Source organism: Sarcophilus harrisii, chromosome 4 (genome assembly GCF_902635505.1).
Source record: "Sarcophilus harrisii chromosome 4, mSarHar1.11, whole genome shotgun sequence".
Classification (NCBI taxonomy): Eukaryota; Metazoa; Chordata; class Mammalia; order Dasyuromorphia; family Dasyuridae; genus Sarcophilus; species Sarcophilus harrisii.
In genome coordinates, this window is record NC_045429.1 from 161773886 (window position 1) to 161798112 (window position 24227).

General features: G+C 33.8%; 1 protein-coding gene across 1 annotated transcript in view; it reads left to right on the plus strand.

Moving 5' to 3' along the window:
• SLC2A12 (solute carrier family 2 member 12) overlaps positions 1–24227 on the plus strand; it is a 63274-nt gene that overhangs the window by 20656 nt on the left and 18391 nt on the right. Inside the window, exon 2 of the mRNA XM_012549351.3 lies at positions 7244–8593. Coding sequence (XP_012404805.1) covers positions 7244–8593 — 1350 coding nt within the window. The remainder of the gene's footprint in view (positions 1–7243; positions 8594–24227) is intronic.

The window sequence follows — 24227 nt, forward strand, 5'->3', positions numbered from 1 at the left end:
TATTGGATAGAGTACTAGATTTACAGTGAGTAAAAACTGAATTCAAATTCTGCTTCAAGTATTTGTCAGCTGTGTGATTCACTTAACTTTCATTTGCCTCAATTTTTTCATCTCTAAAATAAAGATTATAATAGTACCTATCTCTCAAAATAGTTGTAAAGATAAAATAAGGTAATATTTATTAAAATAAATATTAAAGTAATTTATAAAGCTTGTTATCTAGAAGAGGAATTAGATTTAATACTTGACTCCAGAAGCCAAAATTGGAACCAATAATAGATTTAGGAGAAAGTTTTTATCCTTTTTTGATCACTTTTTTGTTGATTTGACTCTTTGTGACCTCATTTAGGATTTTTCTCTGGCAGAGATATTGGAATAGTTTTCAATTTCCTTCTCTAACTCATTTTGCAAATGAGGAAACTGAGGCAAACATCTTTCATTGATCCACCCAAGATCACACAACTAGTAAGTGTCTGAAACCAGATTTGTACTTGTCTTTTTGCTTCCTAGATCCAGTTCTACTCATTGTATCATCCTGCCTTTTAAATATATTTGCAAACAAATCTATTGCTACGGTTTAGCTGTATTGAGGAGAAAGTATTTTGAGATAGGATAAAAAGAATAATATTCTTACAAAAGCTTAAAACACAAAGAAAGCAAAAAAACTTTAAATTTCTGATTTTATGAAAGCACCTGAAACATTAGAGGTCTAAAAACATCTTGAAAAATTCTCCCACAAAGCCAAAGGCAGATTCTGTGAAATTTCAGCACTCCACAGAAGAGAGTTTGAAAAATTCTGTCCTTGGAAATATGCCAAAAGTCTTATCTCTTCCTGTCCCCCTACTAAACTCTCTGTTACATTTGGTTCTGCTAAACCAGGAAGCACCTTGGTCCATAATCCATATTCCAGATTTGGGTCATCTGGATTAGATAAACTCATTAAACTCTTGCTCTTGCCAAGACCAAGAATCCCAATTTAGATTATTCACCAGGGTCTAAAGATATTTCAAATGTACTCTCAAGACCTAAGGGACTCCAAGGAGAGGCTTTGGGCTTACATAGACTGTGTTCAGTTCTACAGAACCTAATCTCACCTCTCTCTGTCTCTGCTCATATGCTATATATATTAAGTCCTGAGAAATCTCTAAAACAAGCTAAATTATAGTTTATCTTTAAAGTTTCCCCAATATGTCAGGAACCAAGTCCTTCTAGAAAAATGTGGATATCCACTGTAAAATAGATATTTGTTTCCTGTACCTATTAAGAAGGTACATAAATACTAAGGACTCAGAGGGTATGGATGAACAAATACAGAAAACATAAAATATCTCAAGTAACCCTAATGTTCCTTATACTCCTTGCTTGGGTGTACATTCTCTGAGTAATTCACAAGATCCAGATCTCTTTGCCAGTCAGGGTATGAAGTTCTCTAGTCTTTTAGCTACAAGATGTATGTGGAAAAGGTTATAATTTCCTCTGGGTAGGTGGTACACTGTTCAGGAACTCTTTAACTCCTGCAGTAACTGGCAAGGTTGAGTGAATCCATTGTTTTCAAAATCACTAGTACTGAATTGTAATTAGTCAAGGACACATAAAGACAGAAGAAGGAAGACAGAAATTCTAGATCTAATCTTAGGCCCACCTAGATAAAAACCATTATATACTTATGCTACAAGGCTCTTGATGTTCTAGGAAACTCTTTAAAATTAAGTTGGCTTTGACCTGGATTAGTAGATAGTAGATTTTTAATTCCTTAAAGAAACCACTGAACTAGTTTCTTATGCCCTTTACTTTTTTACAACATGTATCCATTTGGAGATTATTTTAGCCCACAGTGTCAGATATTGGTCTAAACATAATTTCTACTAAACTGTTTTATAGTTTTCCCAGGCGTTTTTATCAAATAAGGGACTATTTCCTTTAGGTGTCCAAAATTTCATATTTTTATGCCTTTGCATTGGTTGTCTCTTCTTCCTGGGACATTCCTCTCATTCTCACTGCATTCTTCCTTTACTTAATTAAGTTAATTATTTTATTGTTTGTTTTAGACTGAAATTAAAAGTAATTATTAAGGAATTAGCATGTACCAAATGGGGATACAAATGCAAAAGCAGGATAACTCTTGCCCTTTAGAAGTTAACATTATTATATATATATACATATATATAAATTTTTAAAATTTATATGTAATTTTTCAAACATTCTTTTAAAAATTTTTGAGTTCTAAATTCTCTCTTCCCCTCCTTCCAAAGAGGAGGCTCTTTGAGAGGCAAACAATTCAATACATATATAGTCATATAAAATATTTCCATATTAGCCAATTACCAAGAAAAAAATACCCTGCAAAAAATGAAGTTTTTAAAAAATTGTGTTTTGATCTGCATTCAAACTATCAGGTTTTTTTTCTCAGAAAATGGATAACATTGTTCATCAAAAGTCCTTTGGAATTATCTTGGATCATTCACAATTAAACATCTTATAATATTATTGTTATATTATCAATTAATATTATATACAATGTTTTTCTGGTTCTGCTTATTTCACTTTGTATTCATTATTTTAAATTTTCTCAGGTTTTTCTGAAAGGATTCTAATCAGTATTTCTTATAGAACATTAGTATTCTATCAGTAGTTAGGTAGCAAAATGGATAAAGTACAGAGCCTGAAATCAGAAGAATTCATCTTTCTAAGTTCAAATCTGTTCCTAGGCACTAGTTGTGTGAATCTGGGACAAATCACTTAATCCATTTGCCTCAGTTTCCTCATAAAATGAGCTGGAGAAGGAATGGCAAGCTATTCTATTATCTTTGCCAAGAAAGTGACTGAAAATGACTTAACTTATTTCATCACAATCATGGAACACAATTTGTTCAGCCATTCCCCAATTGATGGGTATCCCTTTAATTTCTAATTCCTTGCCACTACAGAAAGAGCTGCTATGGATATTTTTGTAAGCAGAGGTCCTTTATATTTTATTTTTAGATCTCTTTGGAATATAGGCTTCAGTCGTGGCATTGCTGCTACCACCACCTCCCCTCTTTTTAGAATGTCTGCTTTCCTTTAAATTCAGCTTGAGTTTTACCTTTGCATGAGTTGTTTTGGGTCCTTCCCTCTTGTAAAATTTTCCCCTTCAAATTTACCTTTGATTTACTCTGAATTTACCTTGTGTTCCTAGTATTTTGCATGTTTTCTTCTACTCTTCTCCACTTCCCACCTTGCTACTAGAGAATAAGAACTGTTTTTTTTTCTTTGTTTCAATACTTAGCATAGTTGCTTGGTACTTAGTAAAAGTTTAAAAAAGATTTGTTGATTGATTGAATGGACAAACTATCCTTCCAGTCACAGGCTCAGAAGCTCTGAGCTATTTTCTGCCTCACTTTACATATGTAATCAATTTTCAAGCTTTGTCTATTCTTCTTATACAACATTTCTCATGTCTATTCTTTTCTGTCCACTCAAACTGTCATGGTATCAATCACCTCTAGATTGAATGAAATTGTCTACTTGTTTCTAACATCTCTTCTTTATACAAAGGATAAAGAAAATAATTTTTTTAGTTTTGAAGTTTGGGTACCTCAGTTCATATTCCACCTTAGATACTAACCTAACCTTATGATTGTAGGAAATTCACTTAGCCACTTAGATACTCAATTTCCTCATCTGTAAAATAGAGAAGGAAATGCTTATATACAACTCACTATCGAAGGTTTCTAAGAGGAAAACATATTATGTTTGTAATGGATGGTATACAACAATACAACTACCTTTTCAATTTATTTCACATTACTCCTCTTCTTTCTATGTCTGGCCAAACTGGCTTCTTCCTGGTTTTGTTCTGAGCTTTCTTGCTTCCATACATTTATGCAGAACATCTCTTAGATCCTTTTTCTGTCTGGCTTGCCTCTTCCTTTAAGGTTATCTGGTTACTTCTGTAGCTCTTTGTCTGGAATTCTCCTTTGTCCTTAACACATTCTACTTTATATTATATTTATTTGTATATTTGTCATGTTTAACCTTTGGATGATAAGTTCCTTGAGGGAAGATCCTTGTCATTTTTCATTCTTAAAATCCCTAATGTTTGGCCTACTGTTTACAACATAATAATAATCAAATGAATATTTGATTTTATGGTTCCAGACCTCCTTCCAACAATGAACATTGCGGCAGATCGTATATAAGTATTTATATATAAATATAAGTAAATATATATGCATATATTTTATTGATGTTTTTTGTTTTTAGAACATTTATTTCTAAATATTTACCCTGTACCCCCAGAACTGAGCTCTCTATTTTAACGCCCCAAAATTAGTTAAGTACAGTCAATACAGTTACTATCTGTACCACATTTTAGGTCATTTTTCAGTTGTGTCTGAAATTTTTATGACCCCTTTTGGGTTATTCTTGGGAAAATTATTAAAGTGGTTTGTTGTATCCTTCTCCAGCTAATTTTACAGATGAGGAAACTAAAGCAAATAGGATTAAGTGACTTGCCCAGGGACACAAGCTAATATATGTATGAGGTCAAATTTGTACTAGAGACTTGTACTAGTAGAGTCTTTCTCATTCCAAGGCCTTTACTCTATCCACTGTGTCACTAACTGCCCCTTCTGATCCAATTTTGTACATATTTATTTATGCATATAATCTCTCCATTTCAATCAAGTAATAAACTTTTATTAAGCATCTGCTTGGTGCCAGTTTTGTGATAGGTGCTGGGGATAAAAATACAATATATGAAATAACTCCTTCTTGCAGGGAACTGTCATTCTAAAACAGCCCACACAGATACTCACACACAAACACATATGTATATGTATACAGGATAAAATAAAGAGAATAAAAATATAAAGTAGTTAAATGCAAAATAGAGAGAGAGGGCACTAGTAATCAGAATCAGGACAGATTGAATATAAAAAAGGTAGTAATTAAAGGATTACATATAGGTATGGATATATAGGTATGGAAAGAAAGCTTCCAGGAATTGGGGACAGATTGACTGACATTCTGCCAAGAGGAAGAAGCTTTGTTTCATTATCAGTTTTCTAATACCAGTATTGGTCATTATAATAACTGAATTCAATTTTATTTTGGTGTTCTTTTCATTTACAATTTTCATTGTAATCATTGTACATATTTTTCTGGTTTTGCTTACTTTATTTTGCATATAGATTTCTTCCTGTGCTTCTCAAAATTTGTTATATTTGCTTTTTCTTACTATGTAATGATGTTCCAGTATATTCACATTCTGATTTGGCTATTTTCAGTATATATTCATGTCTATTTTGGGGGGGCTATATAACAATTTTGACATGAATGAGACCGGTTTTTCTCTGTCTTCTTTAGCCCGTTAGTGGAATTGCTGGATTAAATGGTACAAACAGTTTAGTAACTCTTAATTACAAATTGTTTTCCCAAAAGATTGCACCAATTCACAACTACAGCTAACAATATATTAGTGTGCTCATCATACCCCTACCCTTGGGAAAAAATGTAAATGTTTTAAAAATATTTTCCTGTAAGAATAAGAGGATTCTGAATTCTTTGTCTCTGTATCCAGCCAACCAAATTTGCTTTTGGTACATTTAATACCTAAATGCATAAGAATCCTGGCATTGAATGTCTATTTACTAGTTATATCTTCACCATGGACAAGAGAGTTCTTGGAAACAATTTATATGTAGAATATTACTTCCTTTCCCATTAATCTATCAATGATTCACCATCATTCCTACTTTTACTTACATTTGAATATAGCATTTATTTGCTAAGTGCACTTCACTCTGAGTCCCTTCCTAAAATGTCTTCTGGAGATTCCAGTTTACCTCTCTTTTGAGTTGCTTCAGTAGATGAGGGATGGAAAGTGTAATGATAGAGCAAATCTAACTCAGGTTGGACAACAATTCTGGAACAAAAAAGGAGCTTCTTTTTCCATGCCAGAGGTGACTTCCCTTCTAATGTTGGAGCTCCCATTCAACAAGGAATTTCTGTCTTGGGACTGGCAAAGCTGGGAATTTTGCCCTTCTATAGACTCAAAAGAACTGAGGAGCAGATGACACCAGGAGAATCCCTTCATTGTTTTTCTCAGGTTATTGGTTCTAAAATTTGGTTAATGATGGAAAACAAGGTTACCAAGTATTTATAGAGAATCGTGAAGAATCCTCAGATAAACAACAATAACTCAGTCTCACAATCAAACAGAACAAGGATGGTGGGGTTAGAGAAGGGTTGAAGAGGGTTTTCTTATGAGGGAGAAGATGACTAGAAGAGTTATGATCTGGAATCTGAACATTTCCCAGATGTGCCAGTCAGTCCTTGCAGTAGCTCCAGCTGCTGCCCTCTAGAAATCCTACAAGTTCAAATGGCCTGGGATAGACTACTTGAGAGCCTAAAATTTGAAGAGTCTTTTAAAATTGCAGTGATTATCAGGTATAACTTTCTTCTTTTACCTCCTCCAGCAAGCTCTTGCCTAGTCTTAGTGAATAACAGCCTCTTTTTAGATACTTCACACACAAGCCTATGGGATGTACTTAGCACATATTAAAACTATTTAAGTTGGTGTCTATACCATCCTGTTAAACCAAAAGCTTCTTGAAGATAAGGACCAAGTCATAGCTAACTTTGATATTTTCCCTTTTCTTACCATGATGGTCATCATAAAGTAAGTAATTAATTTGTTATTTGATACCATTATTATAGCAAAAATATTTTTTTAGAAAAGCATTTTAAGAACTATTCAGTGACTACCTAGGTAACCTTAACCCCAGAATTTTTCTTCTCCAGGCTACTTGGAAAGGAGAAGCTAAGGCTCTTTTTTGGGATCCAACTCATGGGAAGCTGTTTTCAGTACCAGTCCTATCTAAAAGTTCTCCTTTTGGGGAGCTGGAATTGGATAAAATAAGCTAGAATATCAGAATGGTTGAACCCTTCCTAATCTCTAACCCAATAGAGAATATTAATCTACATAGTCAACAACTTATGATTTAAAAAATTTATTGGAAAACTTTTCCCAGTACACCATCACCAACCCAGCCCCCTGCCAAAAAAAAAGTGTTGGAAGAAAGTCTTTGTTTCTGTAGCCAATGATCTCTGTTTTTCCTACAATGATGCTGAGTTTGGTATTTGTTCTTTTCATCCTAACTCAGTGGTATGAAACCATTTGCCTAAGGTTATGGCCCACTTCATACATAGGATGTTAAAATAATAATTTGGGACTGATATCTCTGTTTTTTTCTCTTTGTAGGCTGTGGAATGTTTACTTTCCTCTCATCTGTTACTGCTGCTGTCAGTGGACTCCTGATGGGCTATGAACTTGGGCTCATCTCTGGGGCCCTTCTACAGTTAAGTGGCTTATTAGCCTTGTCTTGCCGACAACAGGAAATGGTTGTAAGTTCCCTGCTCATTGGGGCCTTTTTGGCATCTCTCACAGGAGGATTCCTCATAGACAGATATGGAAGAAGAACTGCTATCATATTATCCTCCTGCTTGCTTGGGCTGGGCAGCTTGGTTCTGATCCTGAGCCTATCCTACTCAATTCTTATAATAGGACGAATTGCCATAGGAGTTTCCATATCCCTGTCTTCCATTGCTACCTGTGTCTATATTGCAGAGATTGCTCCACAGAACAGAAGAGGCCTTCTTGTATCACTGAATGAACTTATGATTGTCATTGGCATTCTTCTTGCCTATATTTCAAATTATGCATTTGCCAGTGTTTTCCATGGTTGGAAATATATGTTTGGCCTTGTTATTCCGTTGGGAATTTTGCAAGCCATTGCAATGTACTTTCTTCCACCCAGCCCTCGATTTCTGGTAATGAAAGGGTATGATGAAGCTGCTAGCAAAGTCTTGGGAAGATTAAGAGGCATCTTAGACACTACTGAAGAACTTACTTTGATCAAATCTTCCTTGAAAGATGAACACCAGTATAGTTTCTGGGATCTTTTTCGTTCAAAGGACAACATGAGGACCAGAGTACTAATAGGCCTCATGTTGGTCTTTTTTGTGCAAATCACAGGACAGCCAAACATTTTATTTTATGCATCAACTGTCTTAAAATCTGTTGGATTTCAGAGCAATGAGGCAGCCAGTCTTGCCTCAACTGGAGTCGGAGTTGTCAAAGTAATCAGCACAATTCCAGCTACGCTTTTTGTGGACCGGGTTGGGAGCAAGACTTTTCTGTGCCTTGGTACCTCAGTGATGGCCGCCTCCTTGGTGACTATGGGTCTTGTGAATCTTAATATCCATATCAATTTTACCAGTATCTGCAGAAGTCATAGTCCTATTAACCACTCCCTAGAAGACTTGACTTTTTATGAAAAAGGAAATTTTCCAGTTAGCAATGACAGTCTCAAGGAACTATTGATGGGGATAACCCCAAATAGCAAGAGCTCACTCATGTCAGTCAGAAGTGATACCAAAAAGCAAGGGGAGCTGATGTGGGCATCTGTGCCAAGTGTTGGAACCTCTAGACCAAGCCCAACACAACACCACCAAGAAAGGGGCCAAAATGAGGTCCCAGAATTTTTGAAGTGGCTCTCCTTGGTCAGCTTACTTTTTTATGTTGCAGCTTTTTCCATAGGACTTGGACCAAGTAAGTATTTCATAATCCTGTGTTCCTTGACCCATTTTTCCCATTTTTTAAATGGTAACCTATTGTTTGTGGATAGTCAAACTGTTCTCTTATAGTTCATTGTAAACATGGTTTCTGGGGACAAAAGATTAGATTAACACGTCTTTGCAATCTTCTTGCTGTGTCATAAGGATATAGTAGATATCAATCAATTGGTCATTGCTGTCTAAGATGCAGAATGACATGGTAGAGAGAGCATTACATTTGGTGTTAAGACAGCATGTTTTGCTTACAAGTTTTGTCATTTATGAATTGATCTAGAGCAAGTCACCAAAACTTTTTGATCCTGTTTCCTCATCTGTAACACTTTGTCCCACCTATCTCTTGGTGTTCTTTTGAGGATACAATGAGATAAACATATGTGAAAGTATTGTATGATGGCAAAAGACAATAGAAGCATAAGCTATTATTCCAAATTTTGTGAAGAAACATAGTGGTTGTCAAAGTCATATTTATTCTATACTTACTCAAGTGATCTAGTGTTGGACCAATGATTTTAAAGTCTTGTTTTCTTATAGCTCATTAGTCATAATGATCATTTTAGAAAATCACTTCAACAAATATTTGCCATATCTTTTGTGTGTAAAGCTTCTAGGATTTGAAAATATGAAACAAAAAATAAAGCGATCCTTATTTACTACTGATGGACAAAATATGCATAAATAAATCAATATGAAGTCATAAAAATAAATCCATAGAATAAAGGAGAGAATGCAGAAGGGGGCATAAGACAAAGTTTTGGGTAGCAGGGCACTGAATTATGCTTTGAATTCTAAAGTTGGAAATAAGCAGAGAATGCATTCTAGACCTGGGGAATTACTTATACAAAGACACAGAGGTAGGAAATGAAGTTTTGCTTATAGGTAACATCTAGCAGAATAATTTGTTTAGTATCTAGAATGTGTAATATGAAATAAAAGTAGAAAGTAATTGGGGAAAAGATTATGCAAGGATTTATGTGCCAAGCAGAGGAATTTATATTTTTTTCCTACAAGTGATAATGAGTCATTGAATATTTTTAAATGAGTGAGTGGGGCAGTAATATGATTTCTGTGTTTTAGAAATATCAATTTTATAGCTGTTGGGAGAATGGATCACAGAAGAGAAGACTGGAGACACAGAGATTGATTGTGAAGTAATGAAAGCCTAAACTAGAATTGTCTAGTATAGACCATTGATTTCATTTACTTCCAAGTTGTCTAGAAGATGATAACCTCACTTCCCCATCTCACCCATCTTCAGTTGCTCTCTACTACCTTCAAATATGCCCAAATCTCTCTCATCCTTTAAAATTCCTTCACTAGATCTTCTCCTCAATCCATCAACTTATGTTTCTCCTTTCTTTCTCAGCCAAACACCCAGAAAATGTTATTCACACTCACTGTTTCCACTACTTTTTCCTTCTACTCATTCCTCAAATCATTTCAATCTAGCTTCTGAATTCATTACTTGACTGAATTTTTTTCAAAGTTACTAGTGGTCTTCTAATTGTCAAATATGGCAGTCTTTTTTCATTCCTTATCCTTCTTCCTCTCTCTGCTGCATCTGTCCATATTGATCATATCTCCTGACTGATACTCTATCATTTCTGAATTTTTCTAATACTGTTTTTCTCCCATTTCTTCTTTTGCGTGTCTATTCCAAGAACTATTGTTCCCCAATGTCCTTTGCAGATTTATCACCTAAATTATGTTCTTTAAGATCATGTCCTAGGCCTTGTCCCTCTGGTACTTCTATATTCTGTCTCTTGGTAACTTTATCAGCTTCTCTGGGTTTAACTATCCTCTTTAAGCCAGTGACTCCCAGATTCTTCAATATCTCCCTTGATCTTCAGTCTTGCACCACTTGTTACTTATTGACCATTTAGAACAGAATGTACCAGAGATATCTCAAGTTCAACACCATAAAACAGAACTCGTCTTTTCCTCATAACTCTACTTCTTCCATACTTCTCAATTTCTCCCTTAAATATATCCTTTCTTCAAGTTTTCTAAATTCATAACTTTGACACTGTCCTCTACTCATTTACCCTCAATCCAAACATCCATTCAGTTGTCAAATGTTGCTGTTTCTATCATCACATATTTCCCATCTAATCCCTTGTTTCTACTCACAAAATTACTATCTTAGTTCAAGTTCTTCACACTCCATGATTAAATATTGCAACAGCTTCCTAATTGGTCCTCCTCCATCAAAGCTTTCTCTACTTTATTTAGTTGTCCAAGATGCTTCCTTAAGCATGGAGTTACTGTATTATCCCTCTACAATTGAAATGGCTTCCAGTTATTTCTAAATCAGTCTTCCTTCCAAGACCCCTTTCCATTTTTTCATTTGTGAATAGATGCTGAATCTCTATCCCTACTTTGTGTCAGAGAGAATCTAGAATTTTACTTCATTATTACTTCAAGACCTACTATCCCTTTCCCAGTGGTACTGGGCTGCTTTTGTGAGGCTGACACCTTGGTACATGCTATGGACTTCTGGCCTATATATTGTTACCACCTCTGGGCTTTTCTATCTGAACCCACTACTAAATATGCAGCATTTGCTGATCCCCTCAACTCTTAATGCTCTTTCTCTCAATTTAATTACTTTTAAAATCAATGCATTTAGCAACTTTGTCTTTATTCTCTTTACATTTATTCTTGTATTTATAGGCTCCACAATTAGAATTTATGTTCCTTGTGAATGTGTACTGTTTTATTGGTTATATTGCCATACCTAGTCTGTAGCACAGTAAGTGGCACATAGAAGACATTTAAAAATGCTTGAAGGTTTGGATGAGTAAAAAGAAGAGGATGGTTATGTGAAATGAAACAGAAAAAGAGAGAGAAGAAGAAGAAGAAGAAGAAGAAGAAGAAGAAGAGAGGAAAGAGGGGAGAGAGAAGAAAGAGGGGGGAGAGGGGAAAGAGAAAATCACACACAGAGAGAGACAGACAGAGAGTATTAATAACACACAAGAGGAGGTAGGAGAAAGTATATAGGAGTAAGGGATACAAAAGATCAAAATAGATGAGAAAAGACCATTGAAATGAATAGCTAAGAGATTATTGACAACTTTGGAGAGAGCAGTTTTAGACCAATAAGATTCAGAAACCAGATAACTGTTTAAAAAGTGAGCAAGGGGTGGGGCAAGGAAATGGAAGCCTCTAGAAAGAAACCTTTCTGGATCTTTGGCTATGAAAAGGAGAAAAGACAAAGGATGATAACTTGAGGGAACAGTAGGGTTAAGTGAGATTTCTTTTAGAAGAGGGTAGAATTTTAGGAAATTTTAGGGAAAGGAGCCCATATAAAATGAAAGTGAGAAGGTGAAAGAAGAGGTAATGGTTAAGGGAATCAAGCTTTTTGAGGAGAAGAGAGAAGTTGAAATCAAGAGCACAAGTTTATGAGGTAGCCTTGGCAAAGGAGAAGGGCTACCTCAGATGCTGGAGGAGAGGAGGAGAAAATAGAAAAGGGGAATAATGATGAAGAGGTTTTTGAAGTTTGGAGTAGAAAAAGTGAGTTTGAGATGAGTAACCTATATTTACTTAATATAGTGTGAGGTGAGACTCCTTTACTAAGAGGGATAATGGAAAGAGAAAGTACTATAAGATATGAGAGAAGAGAAGATTTAGTGTAATATTTGTTAAAAGTGCGACAGAGACAATAAAGGAAAAATAAATATTGTTGTGCACCAATTATGGCTCAGTTGAGATAAGATAATGTAAATTTGAGATGAAGCCATTTAGTTTGGATGAATAGCTGTGTCCCTGGAGCAGGGAAAAAGAGGGCATGGACATAACTTGGAGGCGGGGGGGTGGGGAGGTTGGCGAGGTATCATGGAGGACAGGAGAAGATTGAAATGAGAACAGAGAACAGACAACAGTGGGCAGAAAAACTGGAGGTCAAATAGGACAAAGCAGAGGTATAATTAGAAGGTGATGTTGAAGAATAGGTACTTATGGTCATATTTTCTTAATTTAAGTGAGTCTAGAGCTAGAATAAGCCTTAGAGATTATTTAAGGATTGGAAGAGATTTCAAAGATCAACTAGTGCAATCTATATATGAAAGGAATCCCCACTATAATATACATGGCTCAATCCTCTCTTTAAATGAAGTCAGCAAGAATTATTAAGCACCTACTATATGCCAAGTGGTATATTTTCCTCATTTATATAAGTGATGAAACTGAGGTCCTAAGAGTTAAAGTGTCTTAGCCAAGATCATCAGATGAATAAGTAGCAGAGCTAGGATCTGAACTCAGGTCATCTGACTCTATATCCAGGACCTTTTCTATTGTATTTACTGTCTCTTTATTTATGGAACACCTATGTGAAGCAATTATAGGTCAAGGGTGTGTGACTGAGTATGACTGATATATAATAAAGTCAGAGGTTATGAAAACTGAGGAGTTTGATGATCCTGAAAAGCCAGGGTCATCCAAGGGGGTAGTGAGATGTATGTTGAAGTTCCCAAGCATGAGGAAAGGTATATTATAAGACAGGGATATTATAATGGGATTTCCTTTAATAATATGTGGGTTGGATGAGATGGCCTCTGAAGTCTCTTCCAACTCTTAAATTTTGTGATTCTGTGAATAAAAACTACTGGACTGGGTGAGTAAGTTGGAATGAACCATGAAGAAAGAAAGCTTCCTAAATGATAGTTAGTTGTTGTTCTTCATTCTCAAAGAGGACCAAAATTTACATCACTATGTTGGAGCCAAGGTACACTGTATCCAACTGTGGCCGATCAGATCAAGATGAGCTCAGAAGTCTCCACTACAGGCTGCTGGCAAATGGACAGTCTGGTAGGATCTAGCAGAGCTGTCTAAGGGTGGCAAATATGCCATATAGGAGTGCTGGCTTGCTGCTTCAGTGGGCAATAAAGAAAGACAATTCACTACGTAGAGAAAGGTGTTAGGGATGCTTTGGGGAGGTGAGGAGGGAGAGTTGAGTATATAGATAGTAATGTAAGAGATGGAAAGAAATGAAGAGTTATAGGATAAAAGGGACATCTTAGTACTTAATAACTCCATTTACTTGGAAAGATAAAAAGTGTGGTTTTGTTTGTTTAAGTGTTTGATTCTTCCTGATGAACAAAGAAGTGAGGTGGGAGTGGGAAACAATTTTAATGTTACAGGACACAAAGAATTCTTTAAAAATACTCAGCTTTCCCAGTGATGTACGTGGAGCATGACTTTACTCATGTAAACAGCCTGGGAAAGGGAGGGAGGAGTAGAAAGATGGAAAGAGAAGAAGGAAATATGGGGTATTTCTTTAAAGTACATTTTGCCCACAGGGGTAACCTCAGGAGGCACACAATTTATTTCCATTAGGTTCCCAGGGGGTTAGGCATCATGTTACTCAGTTCAGCACAATATAAACAACTTAAAAGCCACCAACAGCAGCTGCTGGGTCAGCTAATTTCACCAGAGTCAGGCCAAAGGTTTGAGCATTTCTTTCAAATTATATATATCCTTGGTATTTGGCTCACTAGAATGGAGGGTTCATTTCATTTTTCTCAGTGTTAACTTTATCCACAAAGTTGTTTACTCTTTATACTAATAATTGATATTCATGTACATTTGAGTAATTTAGAAAGTGCTTTGCATATGTCATATTGTTTTCGATTTCATTATATTTTAGATAATATTAAATAAACTTTGCCTCTAGTATAATCTTCGCTATTATAGTATGCTGGACAGAGCATTGGAGCCAGAACCCAGTGGCCAAGCCACTTAATTTCTCTAGGCATTAGATGCCTCATGAGGGGTTTGACCTAAATGATTTCAAACATCCTTTCTCCTTTCAAAGCCATGATTTAGTTTTTTGAAATCATATTTCTGGCCATGATTTAGGGAAGCTAGATAACTTATTCACTAATTTGTGAGATGACTTGGGTAGCTCTTCTGCCTTTGGTTAATGAAATGTAAGTGCCAGTCTAATTTATACTTTCTTTTCCCAACTCTTAAAGGTCACAAAGGTAAAGAGTAAAGTTATATTCCATGTACATCACTAGGGAAGCTGTGTAAATTTGCTAGGTTATCAAACCCATCCATTACAATTAAACAAACAAACAAACAAAACCAACACAAAGCATCAGTCTTAAAAAAATTTTTTTAACAGTTTTTAAATTAAAAATTTTTTTTTTAGTATTTTAGATATATTTTTTAGATTCTCCTCAGGAGAATGTACCTTTGTCCTCCCCATCACCACCCCAAGAAGTCAGTGAAAAAAAATATATGTAAATATATCTAAAATACTAAAAAAATTTTTTTAAATTTAAAACTGTTTCCTTGAAGAAAGAAGGGGGGTGGAGAGTGGGAAACAATTTTAATGTAACAGGACACAAAAAGGTCTTTAAAAGTCTGTCTGACTTACTCAGCTTCCCTAGTGATATACATGGAGCATAACTTTACTCATGTAAACAACCTGGGGAAGGGAGGGAGGAGTGGAAAGATGGAAAGAGAGGAAGGAAATATGGGAAGTGAGAAGGTTAAGTCAAAGGGTACAAACAGTTTAGTAACTTTTAAAATATAATTCCAAATTGTTTTCCAGAGTAATTGTACTGATTCATAGTTCTACCAACTTTGTTTTAATTTGCTTGACTGCCTGCAACTCTACTAACATTGACTTTCCATTATTTTATGATAAATGCCAATTTGATGACAGAGAAGTAAAACCTTACAGTAGTTTTAATATGCATTCCTCATATTTCATGATTAGTTATTTGGAGCACTTTCTCTTATAGTTACTGATAGTTTATATTTCTTCCTTTGAAAACTGTCCATATCTTTTCTTTGAAGTATTTGTATTTACCATTTTTTATTGAGTGATGTGACAATATGTTCTTATAGCACAATTTGTTCTGTCATTCCTCAGTTTTGGAATACATGGCTTTTTTTTAGTTACTTATATCATTTTTTAATTTATTGGGTTTTTTTGCTATGATCAACAAAGTTATAAACCATCAGCTTCAATCTATAAAAAACTGTCATTAAATGTGGAAATATGTATGGAAGAATTGTACATGCTTAACATATATTATTTGCTGTTTGGGGAGGGGGTGAGGATAAGAGAGGGAGAAAAATTTGGAACACAAAGTTTTGCAAGATGAATGTTGAAAACTATCTTTGCATATTTTTTGCAAATAAAAAGCTATTATTAAAAAAAGAAAATGAATGGAATAAAATACTAATTTGTTAAAAAAATCAATTATCATTTATAACTTAAGGACTTGAATGCTTTCTCTTTATAGGAATTAGATAGATAGAGAGATAGATTATTTACCAAGCTCTACACCCTGTATCCAGCACTCTGCAAAAGAAAGTTTTAAAAAATTGTAATTTATAAAACAAATTAGAATGTTATTATTGATATTACGAAGGAAGAATTTTTTCATAAAATATTTTAGAATTCCTTTAAATAGCAAGTTCTAACACATTTGAAATACAAATTGATTTATAAAAATAAAGTTTAATATTGTAGGATTTTAGGGCAGGAAAAAATTGAGAAATTGTCTTGTCCAACCTTGCAGATAGTCTCTCAGAGCTGAAGGGGACCTTAGAGATTAGCTAATACCCTCTCAGGATTAAAATTCAAGTCTCCTGACTCATAGAGCAATGCTTCTATGCATAAGGATTTAAGAAAAGCAATAAAGAAAAATAATCATGTACAATAATGTTATTCCCAACTGGATGAGCTCTTACCTAATTAATTTTTCTTTTATTGTTCAAATTAATTTCTTCATTTGTACATATATATATACATGTATATGTATGCTTCAATCTGTATTTTGAGTGTGTGTTTGGACATGGCTAATATGGGGATTTATTTTATTTAACTATACATATTTGTAACATGTTTTGTTTGTCTTGGTTTCTCAATAGGTTGGGGAGGAGAAAGTAGGAGGATGAGAATTCAGAACTGAAAAAAATGTAATTAAAAATACATTCTTAGTAAGGATCACTTCTAACTTAATTTATTCTCAAAGTAGATTTATTCTGGATCAAATATTAATATAAACCAAGCAATTATTAGTGAAAATAGATAATATGCATACATTAGATAAGTGGATGGTATTAATGTATATACATATTGCTTCAGTGTGCCCTTTGAATATGTATATGTGTGCACATGTACGCATGCTTTGGACATGGCTACTACAAAACTTTGTTTTGCTTAACTATACATATTTGTAAAGGATTTGTTTGTTTTGATTTCTCAATAGATGGGGAAGGGGAAAGTGGGAAGAAAAGAATTCAGAACTGAAAATAAAATAAAATTGAATTTAAAAACATTCATAGTGAACAAGAATCACCTCTAGCTCACTTTATAAAATCTCAAAGTAAGTTTATTCTGGATCAAAAGCATTATAAGCTGAACATAGTGACAAATGGATAGTATTACATATAGTATTCATATATATTGAATAAATAATAGTCATGGTTCCACTTTTAGAATGAAAGACAAACAATAACAAGAATTATATTTTTCTATTATCTCCATCTTCATATATATTAATATATAAACACACATATATACCTACATATATACATATATCTGTATATATGTATGTATATGAACTTCAATCTGCTCTTTTGAGTCCATCACCTTGTTTCATTATCATTCCTCTGAAATTCTGGTTGGTTATCATATTGATCAAATTTCCTAAGCCTTTCAGAATTGTTTTTATTTATGGTATTGTTGTTACTATATAAATTATTATCCTGGTTTACCTCTCTTCCTTCACTCTATTTCAGTTCATACAAGTTTTCTAAGGTTTCGTTACAATCTTCTCATTGGTTATTTCTTACAGCACAATAATATTCCTTCATATTCATGTCATAACTTCTTCTGCCATTCTGCCTTTTCTAGTTCTTTGCCACCTTGAAAAGAGTGGCTATACATTTATATATATATGAATTTTTTTTCTTTCTTTTGATCTTTTTAAGGCATAGATTTAATATTGCTGAGTCAAAGGATATGCATAATTTAATTTCTGTTGGGGCATAGTTACAAATTGCTTCCCAGAATGGCTGGACTCATTCACTGCTTCACCAACATTACATTAAAAGTCTGTTTTCTCATAGCCCTTACAGTATTTGTTATTTTCCTTTTTTGTTTAGTTTGCCAATCTTATATGGGTGTGAAGTTATACCTCAATGTTGTTTTAGTTTGCATGCCCCTAATTATTTCACTTGGACTTTATAATGTTTCTTTCTGACTTTCTCTCCTGCCATCTTTCTCTATCCCTTTCCTCCCCCCCTCCCATCCACTCAGTCTTTGGTAAACCTCAACCATTTTCAGGGTTTCAATTTTTACCTGCATTCTGGATGACTTCCAACATCTCTATTTGCTGGCCTTTGCAGATTCATTAGTAATTTTTGATTCAAGGCAATGTTCATTTTGAAAATATTCTTATTTTTATAGAAAAATGGATTGGTTACAATTATGATATAATAGTATATAATAGCAACATATATAATAGCAACAAAAACAACAACAATAATAAACTAATCTATTCTTTAAGAAGGGTTACTGAAGGTAAAATGAATACAAGCAGCATTTAAAAATCTGTCATGGAAGTGTATACTGTGTTGCATGGGACACTAGTGATTTTACTTAAACAAATATGCTTTCTTCAACTCTATGTATTTAATCATTCATCTAAGAGAGATGACTTGCATTAGGCAAGGAAGCCCATAGCTAGTTCCAAGATTTAACTGTCATTAAAAAAAGGAAAGGGATTAGCAGGAATGGAAAAATAGCTTTCAACTTTCATACCCAAGGAATAAATGAACCAGATTTTTTAAAAAAAATTCTTAATGTCTACAGACAACTTTTAAGTCAGTGCACTCTAGAGAATTGTATTAATCACCTATTGCTAAGTGAAATGCATTATTTCATTTCTTCTGTGAGGATTTCGGCATGCTAATTAGGAGGAGTCAGTTGATATAAGGAGGAGGAAAGATGAAACCTGAAGGGTACATACCTTGCAATTATGTTATTGGAGTGTTTTGTAGAAAAAGAAGGTTTTAAGGTAGCTGAGAAATTTATTTAATGAATCCAGGTCCTTGTTTAGTCTTTAAATGAAAATAATGCTACTTTGCAAAATGTGTTAAATTTTAAAAAACTGTTCATAGGCATTTGAATTTTTTTAAAGGATTCTTCTTTTGACTCTTTGGCTTTCTTTCCTTTTACTTCCTAACTCAGAGTCCATTATTTCACAGTATTACTGAACAGCTTTAAACTGGTGATACAAATAACTGCATTTCCAAACCCTTCTAACCCAGCTTCAGGCTAACATCCTTACCTCTTGGGCATTTCCACTTTGTAGATTTACCATCACCTCAAATTAAGAGCATAGAAATTGAATACATCATCTCCATCTCCCTCCCCAAGTTCCTTTTTTTCTTATTTTTTGCTATAACTATTCTCTCATTTATTCAGGCAGGAAAACCTGGAATTATATTTGATTCATCCCTCTCCTTCTTCCCTATCTTCATTTGATCACAAAGTCCTATCTACTTTTACTTCAGATAATCTCATATCTTTTTCTCAGTCTTGCAGCTACCACAAAGTAATGAGGCCAGATCCCATAATATCAATGCTTATAATACTGGAATTGAATCCTTCTTAACACTCCTTTCTTCAGTCTGACTTATTGCTGCAAGATTAGTCTTTCTTCAATAACATTTTCATACTTACCCATATTAACTTAGAAATACTAAACAAATAGTTCATTTATTTTCTACCATGGAATTTCTGTGGAAGGAACTTTAGAATCATTCAGTTCAGCTCTTTTACTTTAAGGTTTTAAATGATTTTACCAATAGCATAATTTTTGCCTCTTAGAGGCAAAACTAAGACTCTTCAACCTAGATTAAGTATGTAAAATACACATTAGCTTTACAGATGTATTTTTAAAATAATAACTTGATTCTGAAAGCTAAAATTTATCACAGTACTACAAATGTTAGGTTCTTAATCTTTATCTAAACCATGGATTTATTTGCCAGTGGTAAAAGCTATGAACCCATTCTTAGAATATTTTTTTTCATATATGAGATTAAATATTTAGGATTAGAAAGGAACCCCCAAATCAGTGAAGATAAAGGTGTAATTTACCCCCCCCCAGGCTAGTTTATTGAATCCTGAAGTACTTACTGGATCTGTACAATCCAGATTAAGAATCCTTGTTCTAGCAATCCTTCAATCTCATGTTCTAGACTTTATACATATACATATCTGTACATACACACATGTTTTATATGTGCATGTATGTTACACAATTCAAAACACAAAACTCTGAATGTTTATAATGTACATATATAACATGTATTATATAATGGACAGACACATGTATAATGTATAACACACAATGCATGTACTATAATATATACATATATAATAAATATATAAGATATACATATTTTATGAAATATACAACTTACATATGAGACACATATAATAAATATGCATATTTAATACATACATAATGTACAAACATAATACACAAATAGATTTAATGTACATACATGTAAAACAATATTATATCAGGAACACATAATATGCAATGTTATATAGTATATATGTATGAGTAATATACACATATTCTATATAATGTACATATATACATGATGTATACATATTTGACACACATATTTCATGCACATATGTGAGGTGATTATGGAGCAATAAAAACTACATGTGTAAGAGTTGAAATCAATTCCACTTTTTAAAAAATTTTTTCATTGTCTATAATAACAAAAGTAAAACAGTCCATGTTCTCAAAGGACTGACATTATATTGGGAGAAATAAAATGTATAAAGTTAAGTCTATACAGGGTAAATACAAAGTAAATCCACCTGGGATTAGGAGGAAGAGCCCTAATACTACAGGAGATCAGGAAAGGCTTTCTGGATGAGAAGTCAAAAGATATTTATTATTTTAGGACTTTTTTCATATCATATTTTAAATATATTACAAAATCTTATTAACCTGATGTGGTTATTAATCAAATATTGCTTGTGAAATAAGCAAAGCCCTTGACATGAATAAAATAGGCAACATTCTCTGTACTGAAAGCAAATTTAATACCCTCAAGTAAACCTTCTTAGATTTGGATTGGCACATACCAATTGATGTCATTTATGAGATACAAGGGCACTATTTTTTCTGAACTTTGAGCTATCAGTTGCTTTAAAACTTTGGTGATGGACGCTAGAACCAGGCTAGTTTGTTTTTAAATGGTTAATATCACTAAGAATCTTAACTTTGTTCTTCCCAGAATTGTTATGGTGTAGATCATAATTTTTAACACCACTAATCTAGTTTGTTTTCCCATGAGGACTCAGGCTAGAGAGTAAAACAAAATCTCTGATCTCTAAATTTGTTCTCAAATGATGAAGCCTTGTTAACTCATAAACATGGTTTTTCTGCTCCTCAGCTCTTATAGTTCCAAGATTTTTTTAAGGTTCTGAGTTGTTTTAGGATTATAGGTCAAGTTGGCAAAATACTGTCAGAGAAATAATATAGGTCTTAAAGTCAGAAAGCTTCACATGAAATTCTGCCTTAGACATCAACTAGATGTGTAATACTGGAGTCCCATTTTTTGACACTTTGGACTTCTGTATTAATCATTTAAATTTTCTGAGCCTTAGTTTTCTCATCTGGAAATGAGTGTACTATTTTTCATTTTATTTTTTTTTGGTCAGTAAGGAGCTATATCAGTGAGAGCTGTTATCATCATTATCATTTGCATTTTTATTATGCTCACCATATTTACTTATAGGATCCTTTATGTTGTTTTCCCCCCACAAGGACACAGTAGATTAGAAGAACATAGTCAAGGAAGATATGGATTCTAGTTTTACATCTGATTTATACTGACTGTGTAACACTGATCAAATTACTTAACATATCAATACATCTAGGCAACTCTCTAAACTAATAAATCTTAGATCTCTGCATTGGTGAAGGGAGATTTCTTCTTCTTGTTCAGTGGCATCTGACTCCATGAACCTATCTGAAGTTTTCTTGGGAAAGAGGCTTGTTTGCTACTTTCTTCTCTAGCTCATAGATGAGAATATTAAGGAAAAGAGGATTGAGTGGCTTGCCCAGGATCACACAGCTAATAAGTATCTGAGGCCAAATTTGAACTCGGGAAGATGAGTTTTTCCAACTCATCTTTCTCAGGTAGCAGGAGGCAATGCCCATTCAGTGATTATGGCTAAGTACCTTTTATCTAGTCCAAAAAAAATCAGTCTGGGAGGGGAAGACCCAAAAGATTTCTGACCAAATCAGAAATAGTTGCTATTTATGCTCACTCTGAGCCGTCAGATCCCAAACAAAGGCTAAGATAGCTTTGGACTGTGATCTATTATTGACCAATCGATTAGAGCCAGAGTGATTTGCGCTTAAGGCATGGTACTTAAAAAAAGAAATATAGTCTTCGGATCCTAAGATATCTTGCCAGGGTATAGCAATCATGATTTATAGAAATCTAGATGGCTTCTAGAGCTTCCTTAGCCTCTTGGAACAAACAGGACCCTCCCAGAACCAGAGCAGCCCTCACTTATATTGGTCTTCCTTGTTCTGGAGTTGAGTCAGCATGAAAAGATGGGGAGGTGGGTATGGCATTTTCTGAGCTTTTAGCTTCATGGATTTAGTGCTGAAAAATAATTTCCCAAATGAAAAAAGCAAGTCTCTAATGGATATTGCTGTATTATAGCCAAGTCTTGTTATTAATTCCACTTAATAAATAATTATTAAATATTTACTATGTGCAAAGCTATGGAGAGGTGATTTGGGGACAAAGGGGCTAATACCTTAGTAGGATAGAATTTTTTATATATATATATATATATATATATATATATATATATATATATATATATAAACACATACATACAATACAAATGTTTGCATGTATCTTGTGTATATATACACACATATAATGTAGACATGTATTTATATGTTCATATAATGTATCCACATGTATCACACACAAATATGTATATAGCTTTGTATATATATGTGCATGTGTGCATATATGTACATGCACATGCATAGATACACACATAGAGCCCATAAACATATACATACATATATAAATAACAAAAGATAGGATGTAATAAAAACTGGAGAGATCCAAAGTACTTTAGACAAATTCGAGAAGAGAGTAATTCATATTTAATTTACTAAAATTAAAGGATCCTTTATGATCTTAGGCAATATATTCAGTATCCTTTGTCCATCAGCTATGTTTATGTACCAAAAAATATCACATTAGCTCACACCAAATGCTCATTTTTTCCTCAATATATTTCCTGAGTCCAATATATGCTAATCTGGGACATTTATTGAATAACTAATTAATGATTTAAAAAAATTTTAGAAACATTTTAAAGGATTATTGTAGTCTTAATGCTTGTAACAAATTACTTGCTTAGTTATGTTTACTCAGTCCAAAGTTAATAAAAAATACTAAGGGAAGGAAGGCTGAGAGTAAATATAATTTAGAAAGAAGTAATAAGGCTTTGCAAAATGCTCTTTTGAAACAAAAATAGTCATTTTTATTTTAGAAGGGAAATTATCTGCTTTAAAATCCTTCATTTAGGATTTTACATCAAAAGAATTCTTGATTTTTCAAAGGACAATTGAGAACATGAAGTTGCCAAGTTTGAGACTATGACAAACAAGTACAGGGTCATAGAACAGCAGGTTCTAATTTGGAAATTTACTTAGTTGCTTTATTCCAGGATGTGAGAAAAGAGGAATAACATTCAGAGCTACATCTTAACTATCTCAGAATTTTCTCTGGCACGAATTACATTTTCTTCTAACCCCTGGCACCTAACATTGAGATTCATCACATTAAACCTAATTCACTTAATAGCACAAATAGCGCAATTCATGTAGTTGGCATGTTGGCATGCCACTTCGGAGTTGGCAAAACACTTGGCTCACATTGTCTCATTTGATCCTTACAACAGTCCTGTGAAGTAGGATCCTATTGTTACCACTATCTTACTGATGTCCAAAAAGGTTCAGTGATTGGTTTAGGTTCACATAGCTTATGTCATTAGAGAATCTGAACATTAGGCAGTTCTTCCTAATGCTCATTCGAGCCCTTGATCCTTTGTGGTGATGCTGCCTCTTTTAATTTGATAGCAGTTTTTTATTAAGAGTGTAATGTGTAATATGTACTATGTTAGATACTAGGAGACCTATAAAGTTTAGTTCATAGATTTAGACCTAGAAAATCTAATCCAGTAGTGACAAATTCAAATAGAAATGGATCCCTGGGGGTATCATATTGTTTTAGATAACACAAATTAACACAATCTGTGCTGCATTTTTATTTATTTTGGTTCAAAATTTCCCAATTACATTTTAATATGATTTGGACAGCAGTTTTGTGGGCTGCTGGCTGAGGGATACAAATTTGACTCCTCTAAATCTCATTTTATAGGTGAAGAAACTGAAGTTTAGGAAGATTAAGCTCATGCAAGGAGCCAGGATTAGAACCTTTCATTTCAAACCAAAAAGCTTTCCAGAGTACTACAGTACTGATAGATTAGTTTGCACTGTCCACGTGGAGCTTCT